The sequence below is a fragment of the Erithacus rubecula genome (genome assembly GCF_903797595.1).
Source record: "Erithacus rubecula genome assembly, chromosome: 24".
In the NCBI taxonomy this organism is placed as follows: domain Eukaryota; kingdom Metazoa; phylum Chordata; class Aves; order Passeriformes; family Muscicapidae; genus Erithacus; species Erithacus rubecula.
The window spans coordinates 1,718,678-1,743,186 of NC_136676.1; the positions used below are offsets into that span (position 1 = coordinate 1,718,678).

Sequence of the window (24,509 nt, forward strand, 5' to 3'; positions counted from 1 at the left end):
CTATTTCTGCCTGTTGTGTGCACTGTGTTACCTCTGCATTTCAGAATGTTTCCATCCTGTGTTAAATAAAACCTTTTAGCCTGAAACTTGAACTTTAAATTATTTACATGAGCTGAGGTTTATCCAGCATACCTGCTCTTAAAAAACTTTCAATTTGATAGCAAACACCTCAGGGGCTGTCAAAACTGGCATTTGGATGGTCAGCTGCCCTCCACACCACCTTGCTGAAGTTTGTGTCCTGCTGCAGCCAAGGAGGAAGCAGCACCAGTGACAAGTGTGGCAGCTGAGAGAGCACAGGGGCTCTGAGCAAGAACAGAACAATCAGACAATTCAGTAACTTGGAACAGTGATGTTCCTCCTGATAAAGCTGAGTTTGGTTCTAATCACCTCACCCACACTACAGCATCTCCAAAGATGGGCAAAAAATATCAAGTCTTCATCTAGGCAAGCACAGCACAAGAAAACACTTCTTTTCTCCCTCAGTTCTTCCCTTCAGAACTGTGCTGGGGAGATTTTAGCAGCAACTCTAAGCCCAGCACAAGGAGCATGGTGGGAAGAACAATATTTATCTGATCTCATTTATGGTGTGGCATCATTTAACAAACTTCTTTGTGGGAATCTTTTAAGAATTTCAGCATTAAAATTCATTCTGGCATAAAAATAAAACTTACCAAGACTTTTAGCTGAAAATGTCCTTACTGAGGCTTTCAAACACCAACAGAGTATTCAAGCAAGAAGTCAGCAAAGGGATTGTTCAGTATGTGTTCTTTAATTCCAATTAAAAGTACATTAGAAACAGCACACAGGACCAGCAGCTTCCATGACAATTCAACCCAAAATTCTGCTGTCACCAGGTCAATCAGCTGTACTAGGAGAGTAGGTGATTAAATCAAGTCTTCCACTCCACACACAAGCACTCACTCACCTGCCACTTTAAATAGGATTCCAACAGAATAAAAATAGATACACCCCAGAATACAAAAGGTTTAATTTTAAGCTGTTTTTTTTTTTTTTCTTCACTAAAGCCTTTATACAAATTGATAAAAGGGTGCACAATTTCCTAAAATTTTAGGTACATTTTAAATGAGCCTTTTTTTACTTGGTAAAAGGATCCATATTCCTGTCTTTGAACAGAATATGATGGCCAAAATTGCAAAGAAAACAATTCAGTTTAAATTTACAATTTATACATTTGTTTTGACATGATTCCCACACTGAGTAGCAGGCCCATGGCTGCTCATGCATGTCCCATTCCCCCCAACAAAGAGCTGTGCACCCTAAGCTCTGGTTCAGGAGCCTCCTTCTCCTGGAGACTGGGCTGGGGGAACAAGAGTGGTCCCAACACACAGGAGGCACCATCCTCCCCTCTCCAGGAGCTGTGAATCCTTCCTTCTCCCTGGAACACCCCGGGGCAGGGACCAACTACTTATGTTGCACTATGGAGCACTTCCCACCTGCAATCTGGCTGAGCAATTTAACTCAAAACTCTGGTACTGAAACATACTGCAACAGGTAAATTTGGTGCTCTAAGGGTAAACTTTTTTGGTCAATCCAGGCTATGATGACTGTTTTTATTCTTTTATTCCTGTATCTGATGGGTGAAACCCAACAGCTCTGTACATTATTTGAGCTTTACAGCATGGTGCATTTAATTACGTGGTGAATTTCTTTAGTACAGTTCCCTTCTGCCCCTCCCACCCCACCCACCCACACCATTGCCAGGTTAAACGTTTGGGATGAACTTCTGTAGTGTCACCACCACCCAAATGAGAGCAGCCATCCCAACAAATCCAGGACAAAGGAAAAGAAAATGCTGCCCAGCAAAGCAACACGGCACCTGTGTTTGTGAGCAGGAGCTACTGGAGACATCCTCAGGACAATTTATGGGAGGAAAAGCAGGACAAATCCATCAGAAAGCCAGAAATGAGTCTTAAAGAGCTCAGGGGAGTGCCAAAGAGAATGACATCCTACTTTGTACAAGTTGAGTATTTAGCCAAAAACCAGCTGCCTTGTTTGGGGTTTTTAGGTTTTCTTTTTTTGTTGTTTTCTTTTTTTTTTTTTTTTATTTTTCCTTTCCTTATGTCCATTATATATTCAGCTGCTGAATTTAAACTGATCAGCTTAATGTTGCACATTATTCCAATTAAAGGCAATGTTTTTTTTTTCCTTTTAAAATTTAGGTAACTCCCTATTGCCTCTCTTTTGGCAAGTGTACTTGTCAGAATTCCAAAGATCATCCCATTTTAAGGCTAAACTAAGAAATGTTAAAAGCTTCTGTAAACATTTCCTCTTCCTCCCCATAGTTGCACAATTTGAAGTCCAACTGCAATTTTTAAAATGAGGTAATTTTTTGTGTACTCATATCTTGCAGAGTCCTTTTGGGGATGAGCTGAGAGGCTGTGCCAATCCAAACGCTGATCCAATTGTAGTGGGAGAGCTTCCACAGCAGGGCACACACCAGTTCCAGCAGCTATTTCAGTTATTTATCTTCTCAATTTCATCCAAGTCATCAGTATCCAATTTGTTTATCTTTTTGTCTGGGAAAGAAGAGAAATATTCTTATTTTGTAACACTGAGCAGTGTTGCAGTCAATCCTAACCCAGTGTTTTTCTGCAAATGATTGCTAAGCTCTTGCAGCCTGCCCAACTGTGTGTGGATAGAGACAGAATGATCAGAAAGGTTGATACAGCACATCCCTTCAAAGTCCTCACATCCATGGCCCTGTGCTAAAAGTAAAAAATCTAATGCTGCTTGATTTTGTAAGGTAGCATATCTAACAGATTCAACAGAAGGGAAAGCTGCTCTCCTCAGCTGGACTTGAATTCTGGTTTATCAGGGAATGTTCAGTCAGGTTTAAAAAAATCAATTAAAACTGTTTCCTTTTATCAAAGGCCCACCTGGGTACTCCAGTGTTACCCACCCCTGGAACACCCACTTGAAGGACTGTGCAGGCAGCCAGCAAACACAGCCTGATTTATTCTGCTGCTGGCACAGGCAGCAGGTCACAATCCCAGGGGATGCTCCACCAAACACTCCTGCTCTGCTCCTCTGTTTAAGGCTCAACAAACACCCTCAGACCTGCTCAGCATCCAACCAATCAAATTCTGCAGTGATTCAAGAGTTCAGAGAAAGGAGGAAGGCAGAGGTACATACTGAAATGCTCCTGGATCCTGTTGAGAATGTTCATGCTGTGCTTGCTGTCCACCATGTTGATGGCCAGCCCTCGCTTGCCGAAGCGGCCGGTGCGGCCGATGCGGTGCAGGTAGGTCTCATTGTCAGGATTCCCATCCTTATCCACGGGCAGGTCAAAATTGATAACAACAGACACCTGCTCTACATCAATCCCTGGCAAAAGAAAGCAGCAGGTTACACAGCTTCACTTATTCAGAGCAGCATCAGCCACCTCAGACTCTGAAATGGAGCTTTTCCACAATATCCTGGTGGGGTACTTGGAAATAAAAACTGTCAAGCTGTTAGGGCAGAGAGTCCCACTGAAACAGCCAAAGGCACTTAAATATTTTGAAAATTCTACCAGCACTTCAATATTTCAGAAACTCTCTCCTTCCCTGCAAAACTCTAAAGACCATTTCTGTTTTTCCAAGTATGATCTTGCTATAGGATGTCAAATTGCACCACAAATTCATACTGGGATAGTGAACTGGATTTCACTGTTTTTCAGTTTTCTGTACTTGGGCACACACATTCACTGCAAACCCTGAATGTCAGCAGCACAAGGCAGCCTTGGTGCCAGACTCTCACAGGATGGACTTTTCCACCTCAAGCAGCAGGAAGCCAACAAGGAATCCTGGCATACAGTGTAAGGACACCAAGTTCTTCCAACACCTGAGGATGTGAATTCTTCCTGCCAGCTGCCCAGGGGTATGTGTTATCTTGGGAAGTGCTGCTTCCAGCCCTCCCTGTGATGCCTTTTTGGGATACCTAAAAACAGGCCAGATAAAACTAAGGGAATAAAAAGTGCTCGTATTTATTTAAGGGCCTTCAGATACATTTTGGTAAGACAAAGCCCCTCGGGGGGGCCTACACCCAAAAATGGACCATGGGTTTTCATACTTTTCTAAGTTTGGCCCATTTCCATATTGGGGGTTAATCCTCCAATTATAGCTTCATGTAATGAAGTAATTTACTCCAGTTTTGCTCCCCAACTCAGTTTTGTTTCGTTTTTCAGAGCCTGAGACAGTGAGGGGTCCTTGATTCCCAGCTCAGAGAGGAATTGCTGTGTGTGACCAAACTGGGAGAGCAGCACTGACACTGTGTGTGGAGTTTAGAGTCATAACTACAGAACTGCAGGGTTACAAATACATGAAACCCACAAAAGCTAAACTCCTAAGGCATCACCTGGCCCCATGCCCCCGTGCCTACCTCTGGCACAGACGTTGGTGGTCACCAGCACCTTCTCCTTGCCCTCTCGGAAGCGCTCGATGACGGCGGCTCTCTGCTCCACCATCATCTCCCCGCTCAGCAGCGCCACCTGGTGGCCCTCCCGGGACAGCTCGGCCGCCAGCCAGCCCGCCGTCTTGCGGGTCTGCAACACACACACACACACACACACAGAGCCCCGCGTTGGGCTCCTGGATTAACAAAGGACGCGTTTCCTTTGTGCAGTGCTCCTTAGATTTCACTCTGCTGGAGACTGACACTACATGTGAACACCGAAAACTCAGGAACATTGTCACAAATCCACTGGCAGTGTCAGACCTGAATGCTGCTGTGAAATCCCACAGAGGCTCTGCACAGCCTTGAATTTTTGAACGGGTTTTTGAGCTCCAGTTATGTCTTGAGACAGCCTAAAAGCAAACTGCTGTAGCAGACTCCAAACACTTTCATCCTGTCTGAGCTCACTTTGCTTGGCTGTTCTGTGCTGTCAGCACTGATTTTTCCCTAAAAATTACTATGTTGGCTTCCAGAAAAAGAAAACCAAGTCTCAGCATGATTCACAGTGAGATCCCAGAGGTGTATCCTCAATTACCTGAGGGGAATGGAGTCCTAGGAACAGCTCTGTATCAGCTAGAAAAGCAAAATACTTCCCAATCCTTCATTCTGCCCTATTTTAATCCATTTTCCAACCCCACTTTTTTTTTTTTTTTTTTTTTTTTTTTTTTTTTTTTTTTTTTTTTTTTTTTAGTAGCTCAGAGTTTTGGGAGAATGTGCATTACTCTGACCTTTGCTTCAGAGGACTTCAGGAATAACTATGACCATTCAGGAATAAAGAACTCCAATGTTGTCTCCTGGATAGACAAACCCAGATAATCAAACCAGCCAGCACTAACGTGGCTTTCAGGATTTCTTTCAAAGACTGAGCCAGAGAAGCCAAAAAGGGCAATTTTAACTCCTTTCTGGAAACCTTGTGTGGCTTTTTTTAGCACCTGCAGGCTGTGAGGGGGTCACCAAGCCAACATTCCCTGGAATCACTCACATGGCAGAAGATCATGGCCTGGGCGATGGTGATGGCGCCGTAGATGTTACAGAGAGCCCTGAACTTCTCATCTCTGTTACTGCACAGCACATAATACTGCTTGATGGTGTCCAGGGTCTCCTCCTCACGCTTCAGCTTGATGATGTTTGGGTCAGGAACAACTTTTTGAGCAAATTTCCACACAGAATCCTCAAAAGTGGCTGAAAATAGGAGCATCTGGCAATCCCTGGGGAGCATTCTGAAAGAGAGAGAGAAATAGGGAGGGTTCCCACACAACACTGTCATCTCCTGATATCCTGATGGAATTCATGCTATGGGCAAAGGAAAACCACAACCCTAGAACCAGTTATTTCAGTGGCTAGAAAGAGTAAAACCACTCTTACCCACCATGATCGCTCCCTCATGGACCAGACATTCAGACTTACCTTCTGAAAATGGAACAAACCCTGCTCCAGGGACAGGATTTTTATTCTGTAAGGAAGTGAAGCTGCTTGTCATGCCCTGACACTGTGCCTCTGTGAACCCCTGGACCAATCTATCATTTCCATCCATGGCTCACTGGTGAGGACAGCAGTCCCTGTGGCAGCCCCGTACCTCTGGATGCGGATACTCTGGTCCTGGTGGCCCTGGGTGGCAATCATCACATCTGCCTCATCCAACACAAACACCTTGATCTTCTTGGGATCTATGAACTTCAGTTTGGAGCACCAGTCCAGCACGGTGCCAGGTGTGCCAATGACGATCTGCTCCGAGATCTTCTGCCCTCTCTCCACTGCCAAGACAGAAGGAAGGGCTGCTCTAGGGTGGCTGTGCACACTGGGAAATGTCCAGCCCTCTCTGACCCAGCTACTGCACCACCTGACTGCTCTGGTGCACCTGAGGAGCACCATGCCCTCACTCCTGTTGGTGGTGCTTCCCCTCACTCACGTTTGTTGCCTCGAACAGCGTATGCAAGTTTCAGCTCTGGGTAGAAGTTTCCCATCTGTTCAATCACTTTTCCTGTTTGAAGTGCCAGCTCATATGTTGGGGAAAGGCACAAACACTGGAGGAACAGAAGGATAATGAGTGAGGTGATCAACATCCAGGGCAACACTATCACACTTGCTTTTCAAAATCCTTGTTGAAGTTTTCTTCAAGACAAACATTCAAGTGGCTGAACAGTTTCTCAATCATCCCACAAGGAAATCTGATTTGAAAAGCACCTCTCCAGACACTGTCTGCTCTATTGTCAGAGTTGCCTTCTCTTCTACCCCAAACCCACTTATACCCAACCCCCTTCAGCCTGCACTAGTCCTCACAGAAAGATTTAACTCCTCACAGACCAATGGCATTCTGTGTGATGCACAGGAACAAGCTTTGAGCAAAACCCACATCTTTTGCATGGAAAGCATTCTGATAAATCCCCAAACCTCCATCCCCTTTAAGCAGTTTAATGAAGTAACACCATGGCTCCATCAAGCCGAAGGTCTCCCAGCAGCTCAGGTTCTTCACTAGATGGCACTGCACCACCAGGGAAGGCCCCAGAACAGCCACATCCCACCAACTTTACCTGTGGATACTTGTTGCCAGGCTCAACCCTGCTGAGCATGGCCAGGACGAAGGCAGCTGTCTTGCCAGTACCGGACTGCGACTGCGCGATGAGGTTCTGCGGGCTGGGGGCACAGCAGGCACAGCTCACAGGGGGAAGCACCACTTGAATCCCAGCACATTCACCCCTGCTCTGGATCCAGGGCCAGCTTGACCAGCCATGCATTACTTCCTGCCCAACACCCTCCTGCAGCGTTTCTCAGTTATGGAGATTTGGAAGGAGAACTGTGGTTATCTCCCAGTAATCTCCCATTTCGTGTCTTCCCCAGTGTCTCAGTACCTCACACATTCCAGCTCAGGGTTGTGCAGAGGAAAATCAGCAACTCAGCTACTCCTACCCACCCAGGTTTCCTGAGCTATTTCATATTATTCCTTCCCAAAATAATGAGGAAAATGGCAATGACCTCCTAAACCCCACAGCACGACATGCTCAGTACCAGTCCTAGGAAAAGAACAATTCCAGGGCTGCTGTCACATAGTTAGTAACCACAGAAACACTGTGGCTTGGGAACCCTTTCTCAATCACCCTCCTCCCACCCAAAATTCAGAAGCAGCACACTGAACCTTTCAAACCCTCTCATCTGGGAGAATGCAGAAAGAACGTGTACGTACGGCTCAGCAAGCATCATGGGCAGGGCATTCTCTTGGATCTTAGATGGTCTGTTGAAGCCCATGGCATACACTCCTTGCAGGAGCTGTGGTTTCCTGAAAAGAGAAATTTTTATATCATGATCTATTTAAGTCCATTTTGTTTTCATCTGTGTACAAAAATGTGACAAAAACCCTCGAGAAGACATGTCTGGTACAATCCTACCCATGAAATAACTATGGTCAGCATCTGGAATATCCAGCAGGAAGTCTGGACAGGAAGCTGTGTAAAAACCCCTGGATTTAGTAAGTCAGCCTGCATGTCCAGCTCCAGGGCAAACCCTGTGTCTAAGGCCAGCACTGCTTGTTGCAAAGCAGCTTTTCAGACAATCCAGGAATCCCAGAGCAGAAAGCATTAATCCTGTCCTTCAGGCCAATCCCATTTCCTCAGCCATGTCTAATCTTGGTGCCAAAATTATCACTCCTCGATGACTCAGACACGGGACAAAGCGTGAGGAACAGGGAAAGGGGATCACAAGATCCTTGCAAGGACTTCAGGAAGTTGTGTGCATTCTGTAATGCAGCTGAGCAATGCTGGCTCAGGTAAATGACTGATAATTAGCTCAGTTTGCTGTGGCTACACTTTGTGATCCGTGGCTGCAAGCCAGCCCTCACACCCAGAGCTGTGTGGTGACACTGCTGGCCAGCAAACTCTCATCTGCTGCTTTCTACTCTCTCATGTAGACAAGAACTCAGAACAACCTAAATCCTGGTTATGGTGCTGGAAACTCTCAACTGATGACCCTCAGCTGCTCCCTCGATGCTGAGTGCTCTCAGAAGGGCTCTCCTTTCAAGGCAGGTTACATCCTGCCCACATTTCTCACTGCAGTAACTTCCTATTCAGCACAACATGCTTTTGCAAAAATCCTGTATTACTTTCCATAGCTGGAACAAAAGCTCTTTGAAAACATAACCTTGTGCTGCTCCAAGCAAGGACAGACAAAGCCCAACTCTGCACCAGTTGCCAAGGATACCCCGAGTCATAACAAAATGAAGACTCAATTAGGCTGGCTGTCCCTGTCATTAACTCCCTGGGATTGTTTGCTTTTTGAAACACAGGAATGAATTAGTCTAACAGGCACTGCAGGACCTCAGCTTCTTTTTGTAGACATTCAACCACGAACACTAACAAAACAAAACACCCTGGCATTTCATGGGGAGAAGGCTCTTTAGCTCCCATTTTCCTGCAGAGCTTGTAGAGCAACAAACTTGAGATCAGTGCAAGCACAACAATCCCAACAGGAGGCAATCTTCAGCACATTTATACACATTTCCATCAACTATGCCTTAAATACAGTTATCATCCCTTGAAAGCTGCACTGGGAAAAGTTTTCAGTGGGAAGTAAGTCAGAAAATACAGTACATAAATCCAGTATTGCTAGAAAAGATAAGGTTTACTTCAGATGGAAACCCCCACCATGCACCCAGATAAACCAACTCTCCTTGCATTTAAATAACACAAATGATACACTCATTATTAATGACAGGCTGGCAGTAACCTGAAACACAAACCCATCCACTTTCAAGTGGTATGTCCTATGCAACCAGGAAACTTTTCAGAACATGAATTTTTCAGTTCCAGCCCTGATGGGCTCCAAACTCACATCTGCTCTGGCACTCTCTCTCCCTGAGCTTACAAATAAGGATCCCCATGACAAACTGAAAACTCCAGTGAGCAGGGAGCCTATTTAGTATATCTGATCCCAGGATTTAACAGCCCCATGCAGAGAAGGCTGTGGCCCATCCCAGCAGGCACTTACAGGCGCAGCTCCTCGAAAGACTTGACAGAGTAGAGGGGGGATGTGGGGTCCCTCTGCAGCACCTCCACCTGATTTGTGGTGTCCACCAGGTTACTGCGGATCAGCTTGTTCAGCAAGGACTGGGCAGCTCTGTCCTCTGCCAAAGGAGGTGGAAAACAGAAATCCATCAGTCATAGCCTGCTCCAGGTCTTGCTCCCACTGAACTCCTGAGCCAGTTAAAAGGGACAAAAATCTCTCCAAATACTGAAATTCTTCTTTACAGTGTAATGGCTTGAAGAGCCCAAACCTCCTGGGTGAGACACTGAGAGATTTCCCCATTTAATACCCAGGAAGACAAATCAAACAAGCACTCTTCTAAGGGGGACTTTAACAGATGCAAATATCTGCTTATTTAAGATTATTTCAGCTTAGCATCTACCTGGGACAGGATGAGGCCTCCTCAACCCTCACTCTGACAGGGGTGCAGGGTTTTATTTTAAGGGAAGTATGAGAATAAATGGTACTTTAAAAGACTTCAGAGCTGAAACACAAGGGCTGAGGATAATGGAGATCCAAACGAGGTGAAACTGTTGCACTTTGGGGTTTTGCTACTAAATCTGTTCCCTAAAAACCACCTTCTGAAAGAATTTGAGCCTTTACCCACCTCTGAACAGCCACTGCATAAATGCAACTTGTTGGTTGCTACAGCAATCCCAGCTCCAGGTTATCCAACTGCTCCTGTATCCAGTCCTGCCTTGAGGATACTGCTATCCCCTTATTTCTCTCCACTCTAATCCAGGAGTCTCCCAAGTTATTACAGGACACAATGCCTTTAAAAGTGTTTTGGAGGAAGGACATGTCTTACAATTAAGTCCTTGGGGCAGGATACAAGATCAGAAGTCCTGAGACATAAGGCAGACTTACTTTAAGTATACATTAAATCAATATAATTAAATTAAATTAGCTTACTTGCCAAAGCTTTTTTTTTTTTTTATGAAAACACTTACCCTTCTCCTCATCCTCTGTCTTCTCCACATTGTCATCTGCCTTGACAACAGCACCTGCATTGGAATGGTTCAGGTTGAGGGGGGCACAGGTGAGGTCAGGCCTCAGGGACACACCCCCAGAGCTTTGGAATATCCTTGGAAAAGCTACAAAACAGCTCATTCTCCTGAGGAGAACTGCACTGTTAGCAGAGGAAACCCAAGCTCCAAGTGGAGTTCAGCAGCCACACCAACAGATTTTTCTCACAAAGTTCCCTGAGACACCAAAATTTTTAGTCTGTGCTGCTGCTTAATCTCAGCTCTTCTGGAATCTCATGATTTATCAAGAATTTACTTTGGCAGTGCTCTAAATCCCCACAGGGAAACATTCCACCCTTTCCAAGCCCATCTAAGCAGCTGGAACTCACCATTGGCATCTGGTTTGGTTTTTTCATCCTTCAGGTGTAAAGTGCTCAGCTAGAAATGAGGAAAAACACAAAATCAGAGAAATTCAAATATAGCTCCCTATATTCTAATTCCAGCCAGGAAAACCTGAGCTTTGGATTTATCATGTATTGCACAAACCCTATTTAATTGGAAGGGACAAAGATACAAGAGGAATTTGATTTCAAGAGTTTTAATACAACTATTTCTAAACAGGAATTTTAACAGCAATTTGAGCTGTAATGACAACACAGGGGAGTGGTTATTTTCTACTCCTGTAGCCTCCATTCCCTAATGGCTCTGCTGATGGAAAATGGGAGAAAATCAGCATTCCAGGATGGGAACAGCATCCAAGCACTGTCCTGGCTGGCACAAGCTGCCCCAGGACGAGTTTGTTCCAGCACCTGAGACGTGCAGGAGAGCAGCCCCGAGGGTCTGCCCACATCCAGCGGCTCAGTGCCCAAGCACAGAAAAAAATACAAAACCATTTTTCTGAGGTACGAAGTTACATCTTTTCATTGAAAAAATATGAAATAAGGATGATTTTTTTGGTTTTTTTTTTTTTTTTGATGGTGGAAGCTGAGGCTGGATGAGTGTTGCAGTGTTGGATGGAGGGTGAGGGGAACCGCAGGGACATCTTTGCCCTTTGGATATGCAAAAAATAGATGAAGGCGAAGAAATTTTTTAAATTATGGTAAATAAATATATAAATAAATAAAAAAGTACAAATTAGGGGGTTTGCTTATAAAGGAAGAGCCCAAGCCCAGAGACAATCGGATACCCCGGGCCCAGAAAACGGGGCGAAAAAGGGTTTGTGCCATGGCTGTTTTCTGTGAGGAGGCGGCGGGGGCCGCGCAGCCCGAGGGACCCCGCGCCGATGGAGCCATCCCGAGCCCCGGGGGCCCGGCGCGCACTCACCGACTCGGCCGCCGCCTCCTGCTCGTCCACGGCCAGGGCCCACGAGTCGGTGGCCATGGCCGGCCCGGGGTGGCCGCAGCAGCCGCGATGGCGCCGGGCGGGAGCGGCGCCTGCGCAGCGCGGCACGGCCCGCCCCGGCACCGCCCGGCCCCGCGCGCCGCGGCCGCGCACCCGCGTTCCGGGCACCGCGCGTTCCGGGGCGGCGGGACGGGGAGGGATGGGATGGGACGGGACGGGACGGGACGGGACGGGACGGGACGGGACGGGACGGGATGGGGTGGGGTGTGCGGGGTGAGGGGAGAGCGGCACGGTGTGGGGGGAGGCTGTGAACTCTGTGCTGTGTGGGGCTGTGAGCCCTGTTCTCTGTGGGGCTGTGAGCCATGTTCTCTGTGGGGCTGTGAGCCCTGTTCTCTGTGGGGCTGTGAGCCCTGTTCTCTGTGGGGCTGAGCCCTGTTCTCTGTGGGGCTGAGCCCTGTTCTCTTTGGGGCTGTGAGCCATGTTCTCTGTGGGGCTGAGCCATGTTCTCTTTGGGGCTGTGAGCCCTGTTCTCTGTGGGGCTGAGCCCTGTTCTCTGTGGGGCTGAGCCATGTTCTCTGTGGGGCTGTGAGCCATGTTCTCTGTGGGGCTGTGAGCCCTGTTCTCTGTGGGGCTGAGCCATGTTCTCTGTGGGGCTGGGCACTCAGGTCCCCTGTATGCTGAGGGGGGCTGCAGTCCCTGCCCGGTTCCCTGCGTGCTGTGGGGCTGAGATCAGCACCCTGCTGTGATCTGGGATCTGGGGTCAGCCTGTGTCTCACCTCACGTGGGGCTGTGTGACATGGCCATCCCTGGGGTCAGCCCCCCATGTGGTGTGGGGCTGTGCCCCCTCTCTGGTTTGGGGCTGGCGTCAGGCCCTGCTGTGCCATCTGGTGAGGCTGGAGCTTCTGCTTCCCATGGAATGGAGTCCCTCTGGGAGCCAGAGCGAGGGAAAATCACACGGACACTGTGACATTTGTAAGGAGCTGCAGCTCTGTCTCTGGAACAGGGATGGAGGTGAAAACAAGGTAGTAGGATGAGTCATGGAGGTGTAAAGTGACAGGAGCTGCAAGAGTCATTTCTGTCCTGTCTCCTGCTGTAGGGCAGGAGCCGGCTCAGACCCGGTGTCAAACCTGCTCTTTAAAGGTCCTGCAATACAGAGGAGTAAAAGGGAAAGTAGAAGTGAAAGAAATGTCAGAAGAGCCTGTGGGATTTCCTTGCTGGGCTGCTGTTCCCTTCCTTGAGCCTTGTTTGGCAGAGCAGCTCTCAGGGAGGATCTGAATGTGTTTTTATTCCATGCAGCAGAACCAGTAAAATGGCCAAGCCTGCAGTTGTTCCCAAACCAAGGATTAGTTCCCTGACTCAGTATTCCCCCTCCCCTTTAATGGAGACACTTCATTTGTTCCCACAGCCTGAAACTTCCACCTGAGCTGTTATTTCTTTCTGTGCTGAGAAATCTTATCCCAGGCAGGGCTGGACCCTTCACTACTGCTCTTCACACCAACTGTTGTTGGTTTTTTCCTTAAAACTAACCCCTGTCATTATCAAGCATTATCATCTGATGTTTTTCTATCAGATGATAATTCACTTTCCTGCTTGGAGGTATGTCCTGTGTCCCTCAATCTTTTGGGATCCCTCCCCAGCCCCACAGGTGAACTTTGGGGTCTGGCAGCTTTATTTATGGAGGTGACATCATGGCTTTTTTTTTTTTTTTCCATGGCAACAGGAGGATGCTGAGCACAGGAGCTGAACGTGAGGAGGTTTTCAAAGGGAACAGAAGAATCAGCCAAAGGCAAGTCTGAGACATTAATTAGTTAATTAGGATAAAAATAAAGATGAATGTGGGAAATCCCAGAGGCTGACAGGCTCATGCTTCCAATTTAATGTTTTCTTGCAGACACACCTCCCATAAGCACATTTAATTTGGATTAGTCCCGTTTTAGAGAGGGGAAAACAGAGGCACTGAGAAGACAACTGTGATCAGGCAACCTTGGCTGGGGGCAGATCCTTCCTGGGCTCTTGGGGGTGTGGGTTTCCTGTGGTTCCATGCAGGGTCCTTGATTTTGCTGGAGACTCTGCTGTCGTATAATTCCATATTTATTCATTTAAATATGGGATAAATATTCAGATTAATTTAGATAAATGCTTCATTCCCCTCACCAGCAGACTTTGGCTGTGCTGGAATGAGAGATCTCCCAGTGGTGGAGGTTGGATGGTGGAATTTGATTGGAATTATCTCTAATTCTTACACACCAAACAGGTCACACACAAACCTGCTGCAAGGAGGAAGAAGAGGATGAAGAAAAGGAGGAAATGAAGGAGGAGAATGAGGAAGAGAAAGAGGAGTAGGAGGCAGTCCCTGCCCAACCCTGTCATCACTTTTTAATCATCACTGTCTCCCAACAGGGTGATTATTTGTTTCTTCAGAGCATTTCAGGCTGAAGAAAGTGGCATTTACAACAGAGCACAATGGAGATCATTGGAAGTGCTTGTTGATGTCCATCCTGCAGGAGATTTAGTCTAGTATTGGGAATTTTTTTTCAGTTTTGAGCCCATCTGAATCTCCCAGCACAAGAGCACCACACTTGTTCACTTGAGTGAGCTGGATAACAAGCCTGGAAAGCCTGTCCTGTGCTTGGCCAGTCCCTGAATCCACCCAGGCATGAACCAGGACTGGAAATACTCCTCTGTGGTGGTTAGAGATGCTGCCTAGCCCCAGATGGGTAAAGCCACAAGCTTAGAGATGTCACTAAGGTGACCTCAAATGCCTCTTTTAGCTTCTCCTCTCCTTGGTTTTACCTCATTTATACCCATTCCATTCCCCCCTGCTGCTCTCTAGGAGGGGCTGGCCCTCATCAGTGGTGGGCAAAGCCAACCTGGAGAAGATGGGGAGGAACAGACACCAGCTGGAGGCTCCTGTGAGCTGTTGTGGGCAGCACTTTTGATCACCTCATTGATGCCCAGCTTCAGCATCAGCACTAAATATCAATTCCCCCCAAAAGAACTCCATGTGCCTCATCCACCATGTCACATGCTGTCACATCTTCTAAATAAATACCCTGCTACTACCACATTTGTTGGTTTGAATCCCAGGATTTCTCCTGATATATGTTATTTTCTTCCTGGAAGCCACAAGCAGTGGTAAACAAACATTTAGAGGCACTGGGAACACAGGACATGGGTTTTTCCATGGCTGACTTACTTGTCTGGCAAGAGCCATAAATTCTGGAGGTTCAGGGCTGAAGTCAGCCCTGGGAGCTGGGCTTAGGAAAAAATATCTTGAACAGGCATTTGTTTGTGGAGTTTCTCGCCATTTCCTCTAAAACAAATTGTTCTTGGGGAACAAGATGGGTCATTAGGGATGCCACATGTCTGCTCATGCTGACCCTGTGGTGTGGAGGTGTCTTTGGAGGCCCGGGGGAGAAAGAGGAGCTTTACCCTCAATGTGCTCTGACCCAGGCTCAGTGCCCAGCTCTGCTTTGGGAAAATGTCCAAGTCTGTGCTCCTCCAGCTGCCTCAGTTTCCCCTTCCTACAAGTTGTTTTTCCTAAATGGCTCAGGGCAGGGACTGTATCCTGTCAGGGGCATCCCCCAGTGACAGCACTGCTCCTGTGGGGAGGGTCCTCCTAGACCCCCATGGGTGGGGGCTGTGGTTGGGCTTTGGGTGCTCCTGGGGAGGAGAGGGTGCATGAGCTGAGATGGGAAAGGGGCAACAGCAAGGGTGGGAGAGAGATCCAGCCTGGGGCTGCAGAGGAGGCCAGTGAGTGGTGCTACATCCTGATTTTGGGGGGCTTTAGGGTGCTTCCCTTCCTTTGAAAGAGGAAGGGGATGACAAAGGTGAATGCGGTGGGTTCTTCCCCTCCCAGCAGCAGCTGCGGAAAATCCCGGGGAGACAAATTGTGGGGATGGGTAAGGGCAGTTCGCAGCCTCTTTTCCCCAGCAGCCTGCCCGGCTCGGGGGCAGCTCCTCCGCCCGGATGGGCTTCGCCCCTCGCCCTTTCCCTCCCCTGCAGCCCCCGGGCTCAGGAGGGGAGCGAGGGGAGGGGGAGCCGCACGGTGTTCGGGGGGATTGTCATGGTTACCTCCCCGGAAAACAAATGGCTCCACTGGGTGATGATGATGATGGTGACCCAGACAGCTCCGCACACTTTGAGTCAGCGATGGGGAGCGAGACCCACCCTGGGGATCCGGACCCCCATCCCAGGGGAGCCAGGCACCCTCCCGGCTCCGGGCATCCTCCTCCGGGGCACATGTTGCTGCAGCCGGTTCGGTAAGACCCTTCCGAGCCCCCCCGGCACCCCCCGGACCCCTCGGTTTCCTCCAGCCCCGGTGCCCGTGGGGAGGGTCCGAGGGGTGAAACCACCGGTTGCTGAGCTGGCTGGTGGTGCAGCGCTCCCCCACCCCGAGCCCCGGCGCTTGCTCCTCTCCCTCTCTCCCTCCCTTTCCCTCTCTCCTCATCTCCCTCTCTCCCTGCCTTCCAGACACAGCGCTCCGCAGCCGTGCCTGTCGCCTTCGGGATTCCTCCTGCCCCTCCTGCCCCCCAGCCCAGCCGCAGAGGGGCTGGAAGAGTGGGTGAAATTGCTCCAACCCCCCCATCCCCTTCTTCCTTCTCCTCCTCCTCTCTCCCAGCAAAGGTAAGAAAAGCAGTGGCTACTCTCCAGTTGCTCCTGCACCTTTTTAGCTCCGCAGGGGTGGGTGTGAGGGGTGTGTGTGTGTGTGTCACTTCCCAAGGCTGTGCACGATCCCAGCACAAAGCTGCTCACTGAAGAGATCCCTGTCATAATATTTGTGCAGGCACAAGCCCACACTTTGCAAGCTGCTGCTTCCCAGCCTTGCTTTTTCCCAGCTGGATGGTGAGTCCCAGAGCATCCCATCCCTCCCCAAAAATTGTACAGACATTAGTAGTGACTGTGTCTGTCTCTGTGCAGGCAGAGGACAGGGATGGAGGGGGGGATGATGCTGGGGATGCTGTTGCTGTCCTGGGCAAGCAAGTGGGATAACCCATCTGTGGACACATTGTTTGGGGAAGGAGGAGTGACCTTGGCAGGGTGAGGGGGGCTGATCCCCCAGTAAGGGTCAAAACACTGAGACCTGGCTGGAATCCACCACTCTGGCTGGGGCAGGGCAGGACAGGGCTGGATGGAGAAGGGCTGTGCTGCTCCTGGGGGCCCTGTGTGGATCCTCCTAGGATTTGGATGCACCCCAAGCAGGAAGCAGGCTGCTTGGTGGGTTTAGCCCAGCTGAGGGGTGTCTAGGCCAACACCCCCACTCTGGCTCAGCCCAGGGATCTTCTCCCAGCTGTGAGCCCAGAGAGGTGGGGGTTAACTAACCCCTGTGTCAGAAATGTGTGATAAACAGCTTTAGGAAGGGGGCTTGGGACATGAATCCAGGTCTGTGAGACCCAGCTCTGGGGCCAGGTTGGTGGTCCAAGACACTTGCTAGGGTTATAGCTGACAGGCCCCAAATCTGCCCCTGCCAGGGCTGTCAATCATATCCCAGCCTGGCACTGCATCACCTTGGGAAGGGGGACCAAGTTGCTTCCACTGGACTCTGGCAGGAGCTGCTGCTTCCCAACCTTTCCCCAGTTTCCACATCTGAGGCCTCAGGGTGCCCTTGGGGCCAGGAATTCTTGTCACTGCCTTGTTGTCACTCCTTGGGGGGTCTGCAGGGGCTGTTTTCCTGGTTTTTCCATCAAGTGGGATATCCCATTTGCAGACTGAGGCAAGGGGAGGCTGGAGATGGGAGAACAGCTCCTGTAGCTTTTCCTGAGAGTCTCACAGGTCTGCCATGGTGGATCCATGGCTCTTCCATACCACAGGACAGTGCTATGAGTCCTTTTTCAAACCCCATTTCCTCCTGTTGCTTCCTAGAGTTATTTTGGGGGTTGATCCCAGTTTCCTTGCCAGGTTTGAGCCTCGTGCTTTGGGATAAAGCAGCTGGAAGGCTCTTGCATGTCTTAGTCATGACCTGCAGTGATGTGAGTCAGGTAGGTGAAGTCAGGGGTCCCTCAGCAGCTCCCACCCTTGCTGCCCCTGAAAACCAGGGAGAATTTCCAAGGGTGACTCCACTTGAGATCCCTGAATATTTGGGAAGTGCAAGGCTTCTCCTGTCTCGGATTTGCAGACAGGGGGGAGATTGTTTCCCCGTGGTGATTGCCCAGGAATGCTGATGGGAGGCTGTGGTGCAACAGGCATCCTTGGCCAGCTCTGTGCACTTGTACATCTCCACAGGGCTGTCGTCATCCCGGCGAGCCACTGGATGTCAGTGTTGATTGAGACAGACGACGTGGAAGGAATGTTTTACCCAGCTGCAGAAAACCAGGCGTCCTCTGAGCAGCGGGGATGTGCCCCAGGTGTAGCTCGCACCTGGAGGTGACATCTCCAAGGGAACCCATTTGTGGCCGCTCAGGGGTGACAGCAGGGCGGGGCAGTGATTCAGCCGCTCAGAAATGCGACTGACACCAGGTGTGGCATCAGGGCTGGGCTTCACACGGGTGCCTTCCTGTCCTGGGGGGCAGAAGCAGCCGGGCTGCCCCTGATTCCTGCCCTACAGGAATCGGGTTTTATCCCAGCTCCTGCTTCGGCTCTCCCTATCCTGTTGTTAGTTGCGAATGCCACAGTGGTGTGGAACAGCTGGGACCCCAACCCACTCCTGGGAGTCGGGTCCTGCCAGAAGCCAGGCTGTGTGCTCACAGTTTTGCTCTATTTTCCTTCTCAATACACCTCAGAGGAGCATTATTCTACCCCTGTCTTTACTCCAAGTGCTCAGACAGATTTTTTGATGGCACATTAGTGCTTAGAGACACAGAGGGACACCCAGGAAGCTCCAAGCCGTGCTCCAGGCACCACCCGTTTTTTTCAGGCACCTTTTCCCATCCCATAAAACCCATGCCCGGCCTCTCGGGGGTGCTGGGACCGGCGATGCAGGGCTGGAGCTGTGCTGGATGGAGCTGTGCTGGATGGAGCTGTGCTGGATGGAGCTGTGCTCGGGCTCGCAGCCCCGCGCTCCCCGCGCGTCACCGGGACCGTCAGCAGCATCATCAGCGCCTTCCCCGTCAGCCGGGCGCAGGAATTGGCCGAGGGGATTGCCTGGAGTGGGGTGATCACGTTTCAGTGTCTCCCTCCCCTCCCAGGCCGGGAAGAGCAGTGGATTGTCATGGAAAGGACACTTACAAAGGAAGGGGATGGAAAAGAGCTCGATGCAGCAGCAGCCTGGTGTGCTGGGCTGGCCAAGGGACAGTGTCTGTCTGTCTGTCTGTCTGTCCCAGCCCTGAGGTGCTCCCTAGCTGATGGCATTACAGGTGTACTTTGAGGGCTGAAGGTGTTAAGCAGTGGTTTCCCTTTCTGCCAGATGCAGTGTGGGGTCAGGAAGCACCTGGCCAGGTGTGGCAGGACACGTTTGGTGGCAGTGAGGGGACACACTCAGCACTGGGTGGCTCTAGGGGTAGCTTGTGCAGTGTCAAGCTGTTGGTAATTTTTTGGGGATGCAGGGTCCTGCCAGGTCCCATCCTGAGAGTCAGGCCCTGTGGCCTGCATGGAGGCTGAGCACACATCCCAGAGCAGCAAAGGCAGGGTGGGGAGCAGGCAAGGGGCTGTGCTGAGCTCCTTGGGGGCACAGGGGAGAGATTCCAGCCTTGCAACTGCTCTCCCTCACTCCAGCCTCTCTGCTGCTCTCCCTTTCCATGCTGCAGTCACTTGATGGCGTTGGTGACACGAGCTGTGTGGAGCAGCCCCATGGCTCTGCTGGCAGCATCCCCTGTCAAAGGGTTTTTGCTGGGAAGAGCCCTCTGAGCCCCCCCTATCCTTGTGGGGCCGATTTTGTGGCAGTGGGAGCAGGCTCCTCTGAGCCCCCTTGGAGCTGCAGGAGAGGTGCAACTTTCCTGGCTGGATTAAACAGGACATGGCACAGGGCTCTGCATCTCCCCAAGAGTCCTCAGTGCTTGTCCTGGCCCAGGTGATACAGAAATCCCTGCTGGCAGAGTGGCTCCCATGGGAGCTATGTCCCCAATCTTCCATGGGTGCACTCACCCATGGCTCTGCACTAAGTCCTTGCTTCCAAGCTGAAGTCACCTGGAGTCCAAATTCACCCCTCTGGCAGTCCTGTAATGAATTCCTGCTGTGCCAAGCTGGTAGAGAGCTTCTTCCCATTATGATTTCTTCCCTAAGGTAAAATCATTCCCCCTCCTTCCTCCCCCAGCTGGCATTTAATCACTTCCCAATACCTTGATGGCCTCTGCCACATCTCAAAGTGAGGGGACCTTCATTATCCCTCCCTGTGGCAGGTGAATTTTAGCCAGCTCCTGACTTCCCAAGCCCTTGTTGGTGTGGCTTGGAGCATCCTGGTGTGGGATGGCCTCCCCTGGCTCAGGCAGGACTCCTGTTCATCCCCATGGATGTACCCCCAGCTCCCTGGGCAGCTCCTGGCATGAGCAGCATTTGTGGTGGAAGGAGGGGTGGATTAAATCGGGAATGGCTGAGCTTTTTGGCCAGGATTCAGAGGCGTGCCTTGGGATTACTGCCCTCCATCATCATCATCTTCACTGCTGTTCCCTCTGCTCAGTTTCCCTGGCTGCTCTCCCCCACCCTGCACAGCCCTTCCTGCTCTCCTTGGCTCTCCCTTTTTCCTTTCTCAACGCTCTTTTCCTGCCCGAGCACTCATCGAGCTCGTGGCCTTGATGTCCTCGCTGTCATTTGCATATAAAGGTGGGTTTTAATAACGCAGGACTGGTAGGGAATGATAAACTGATATATTTCAGTGCTGCTGGCTTCTCCTGGGCCTCGTAAATCACTGCATAAAGCATTGCAGAGCCAGCCAGGGGGAACTGCTGCCTAGCAACTTCTCCTGGTTCCCTGGGGGAGCAGGATGTGGCCCTAAAAATCCACCTGAAAAGTCTCTTTTGAAACCCCGAGGCTTGGGGGAGAGGGGCTGGAACGGAGGAAAACCTGCTTAGGGAAAAGAGTTGGAATGTAATTGGCAGAAGGAGTCACTTTGCATCTGAATGTGTCGGCTGAGCACAGGGAGGGATGAGTCAGCCCTTTGCAGGAAGGATCTGGAGATGCAGGACAGAGAGCAGTGGCACCCCCCCCAAAATCAGCGAGGATGAGGATGGGCAAGGGCATGGGAGGAAGGGCACAATAATGTCTGGCTCTGCCTGCCTACTCTTCCTTCCCCAGGAGAAAACTCTAATGATCATAGTCTTATGGAGAAAGTTGTTGATTTGGAGGATAATGAGGATTAAGAGGGACAAAAAGATGTTCAGCTGTTCTGCCCAGACTGCAGCAGTGTGGGAGCTGGGACCATGGACCTTGGGGCTGTCTGTCCCCAGCCAGGGAGGTTTCATCTGAACCTCCTCCTTTGTGCCAGTGAAAATTTGGGGCAAGGGTTTTCCTTGTGTCTTCCCACTGGGCTCTTGCTCCATCCCCATCACTGCAGTCATCAGACCCAGGTCCCATCCTGCCCCAGGTGACTCACCTTTCTATCCTCAGGGCTTCAGAATGAGAGCAGAGCCATGCAAACATTTTGGGCACTCAGGGCTCCACATCCATTCTCACCTTTCTCTCTCCAGCTCCCCACCATCACCCAGAGACCCTTGGGAAGATGCCAGGGCTGATTAACTGGGCCACCCTGTCCCGGCTGCCCCTCATTGCGTCCGAGGTGACATCCTGCGTCAGCGGCTATGCTTTTGGGATGACAGCCCTGCTCACCTACCACAACCCAGACCCCCAGGCTTTGGAAGGCAAGTTTTAGGGAGTGAAGCATGGAATGAGAACTTTAAAGTCAGAATATGGCAGTGCTGTGTTTCTGTGCATGCATTCAACCTTTAGATGCTGGCTGGAAGCACAGCCAAGTGTATTGTGTCCAAGTCTGCAACTTTTTAGGTGTGAAAAAATCCCACAAGTGGGATTTTTTTCCCTCTTGGGAAGTGCCAAGAGGGACCTGGCTGGTAGGTCCAGGGAAGAGGTGGGTGTTGCTGATACCCCTCCTGGCTGGCAGGTGTCTTTGTGTACCCCTTGGAGGAGGGCACGACTGTGGTGGGCTTCGAGGCGGCCGTGTCCCAGCGCACGGTGACAGTGCAGATCAGAGACAAAGCCAGGATGGATGGCACCTACTTTGACAGCTGCAGCCTCCCCCCTGGAAAGGCTGGTGATGGAAGTGGTGAGGGTGTTTCAGGGAATGTGGGGAGAAAAGGAGGGGAAGGGGAGTGGGGAGGTGATGAGGGTGGCTGACTGGTATATGCTGCAGCACCGAGGAGGCTCCTTTTGGGAGGCTGAGGGGTTGTGGTGCTCTTGCCAAAAGTGTCAGTCTTACCCATCTTTGGCTGGGCAGCCAAAGGAGTGATGCAGAAGCTGAGGCTCTTTAGAGAAAACTGATGTGTGCAGCAGGGGCTTTGGGTGTTTGATCCAGGGCTGAGGGTTGTGGGAGGCCTGGAAAGGAGCATTTTCCATGCTTGCAATACCTGGCGTGGTCCAATCTCTCTGCAGGAAGGATTATGATGGATGAGGACCTGGAGAGGATTGTTTTTGTGGCCAACCTGGGCATGATTCCTCCCCTGGAAAGTGTCTCCATCTTCATCAGCACCTCCTCTGAGCTGCAGACACTGCCCAGCGGGGTGGTGAGGGTCCTTCTGCCAGCTGTGTGTGTCCCCAGAGTCCCCCAGCCCAGCCTGGAGAGCACCAGCAGCTTTTCCAGCCACCAGCTCCGATCGTGCGTAAAACCACGGGTGGGCTCAGCCTGGGGCTGATCCTGGGGAGTTCAGGGCTGGCTGAGCAGGAGCTGCAGGAGGCTGGAGAGTGGCTGCAGGCTTTGCCTCTGGCAGACCTGCAGTTGCTGGGGGGATAGAACATGTTCACAGGGTTTACTTGGATTTATCTCACTGCAGGGACAAACACCTCTGCGGCTCGGGGAGCGCAGAGCAGGGGAGCAGGTTCTGCCTGGCTCAACTGCTGGACACTGAGGCCACCAACCCCTTTGAGTACGAGTTCAGCTTCCACCTGGAGATCCGGGGGCCGTGCTTGCTGGCAGGTAGGAGCTCTGGGGCTGTCCTGCTGCACAAGGCTGATTTATCACCTCCCAAGGCAATGTCCACACTCCTCCTCCTCAATGTAAATCTGTTGGCAACTTAACTGTGCTGGGGTGGATTTACCAGTACAGGGCTGCTGCTAACGTGGGTTCCTGTCCTCTGCTGCCTTGTCATCTCTTCTCCCTGGTCTCCTCCTCAATCCCTGCTGGCACCTGGGTTTCCCTGGGCAGGAGTTGAGAGCCCCACACACGAGATCCGAGCAGACGCCGACCCCTCGGCTCGCTCTGCCAAGAGCATCGTGATCACGCTGGCCAACAAACATACCTTTGACAGACCCGTGGAGATCCTCATCCACCCAAGTGGTAGGTGTGCTCTGCTTCTCCTCTGCTGCTCTTGACTCTCCCTGGGATTCTCATCCAGCTGGATCAGTGCTGGTTTTGCAATTATTGTCAAGGTTAGGCTTCCCAGGAGGCAATCCTGGCCACTCTCAGGGTTTTCTGAGTTCCCTAAGCTCACAGCTACTGTTGTTTTCCCAACCAAGGGTGCCTGCTTCTCTGCCAGAGCCAAAGTGTAACCACAGCTGTTCTTCACACAGTTCTCTGCATTTCCAGAGCCCCACATGCCCCACATCTTAATGGAAAAGGGTGACATGACCCCTGCAGAGTACGAACGACACCTGAAGGGGAAGAACGATTTCATTAAAGGCACTAAGAAAGACCCCAGTGCCAAGAAAAAGGTGAGAAACACAAGCTGCAGGTGTTGGCTGAGGCTTCCTATGGACTAGAGCTGAGCTAGAAGATGATTCCATGTTTCAGCATCAGATATTACATTGTCCCAATGAGACCTACAGCATCCTCCCTCAGAGAGGGGCTTGTGTGGAGGAAGAGGGGAAAATTCAGCAGTGCTGCTGATAAACTGAGAGGGGAAGGAGCTCTGAGATGGTTATTGTGTGTATAATTAGTGCTAGTCTAGCATAGCATAATTAGAGAGGTGCATTGTGATACCATTAAGGGTATTATAATTATTGCAATGACATAGAATAAAATATTCTTTTAATTGCTCAGTAAATGTTTACTGTTTCTGGGTAGCTGTCAGAAAGAAAGAAGTGATTTTCCTGGGAATAATGAGCTGAACTGAAGACAAGGTAGGAGAGACTTCTCTTTGTTCTGCTGAGCAGCAAAGAGAAAAATGCCTGTGCTGGGATTTGTGCCTCATCTTCCAGCAGTTCTGAAGGAATGAGTGACAGCCCAACACTTTGGCATGTCTGGGATCAGTGGGAAGGAGCAGACAGCTCAGAGCCCTCCTGATTTCCAGGGTGGGCATCTTCCCCTAAGGGACAGGTTGTGCTTGTGTGGCCACAGCTGTTTCACACAGCCAGGGCTCTCCTGTGTGCCCAGGGATGCTCATTTCCCCCTCAACTCCTTCTCCACGTGTCTGACCCTGGGTTCCTCTTGGCAGAGATCCCAGACCTGTTGCAGGGGTGCTGCTGAGATTTCTCCTTTCACCAGAGACTTGTCAACCCTCCTCTCTTCCCTTTCCTTTGCCCTCCACTCTCTGGCAGGGCTGGGACTCTGCAGGCATCTCCTCTAATTGTGTTCAGCGTGTGGCAGGTGGAACGAGATGAAACTCCCACGCTACGCCTCGGATGGCTCCCTAATTATTTCTGCATCTTTAGCATGTCAAATTATCTAAGGGGGGATCATTCTGGAGACATTTCCCTGCAGGA

The 24,509-nt window shown here is 50.5% G+C and overlaps 2 protein-coding genes and 1 long non-coding RNA gene across 4 annotated transcripts in view; 2 read left to right on the forward strand and 1 right to left on the reverse strand.

Moving 5' to 3' along the window:
* Positions 1-750: 750 nt before the first annotated feature.
* Positions 751-11,904, reverse strand: LOC306812148 (ATP-dependent RNA helicase DDX19B). 2 transcript variants are annotated; one of them, XM_079326451.1, is made up of 12 exons: positions 11,754-11,904; positions 10,820-10,868; positions 10,416-10,469; positions 9,430-9,565; positions 7,634-7,726; positions 6,984-7,086; positions 6,362-6,476; positions 6,029-6,206; positions 5,435-5,672; positions 4,381-4,543; positions 3,154-3,345; positions 751-2,537 (listed from the first exon to the last, which is right to left on the reverse strand). In XM_079326451.1, exons 1-12 carry the CDS (start codon positions 11,808-11,810, stop codon positions 2,476-2,478), a joined length of 1,440 nt encoding a protein of 479 aa, XP_079182577.1. In that variant the 5' UTR covers positions 11,811-11,904; the 3' UTR covers positions 751-2,475. The 2 variants fall into 2 exon arrangements, with proteins under 2 accessions (XP_079182577.1, XP_079182578.1); XM_079326452.1 differs by lacking the exons at positions 10,416-10,469; positions 10,820-10,868; positions 11,754-11,904 and adding an exon at positions 10,073-10,303.
* A 748-nt stretch (positions 11,905-12,652) lies between these two features.
* Positions 12,653-14,155, forward strand: LOC306812161. The gene is made up of 2 exons (XR_013776807.1): positions 12,653-13,557; positions 14,026-14,155. It is a non-coding gene; the product is annotated as an uncharacterized lncRNA (long non-coding RNA).
* Positions 14,156-16,249: 2,094 nt separating this feature from the next.
* VWA5B1 (von Willebrand factor A domain containing 5B1) overlaps positions 16,250-24,509 on the forward strand; it is a 28,116-nt gene continuing 19,856 nt past the window's right edge. Inside the window, exons 1-7 of the mRNA XM_079326102.1 lie at positions 16,250-16,397; positions 21,329-21,499; positions 21,757-21,918; positions 22,245-22,467; positions 22,643-22,785; positions 23,014-23,145; positions 23,395-23,519. Of these exons, the coding sequence (XP_079182228.1) occupies positions 21,361-21,499; positions 21,757-21,918; positions 22,245-22,467; positions 22,643-22,785; positions 23,014-23,145; positions 23,395-23,519 (924 nt within the window). The 5' untranslated portion in view covers positions 16,250-16,397; positions 21,329-21,360. The remainder of the gene's footprint in view (positions 16,398-21,328; positions 21,500-21,756; positions 21,919-22,244; positions 22,468-22,642; positions 22,786-23,013; positions 23,146-23,394; positions 23,520-24,509) is intronic.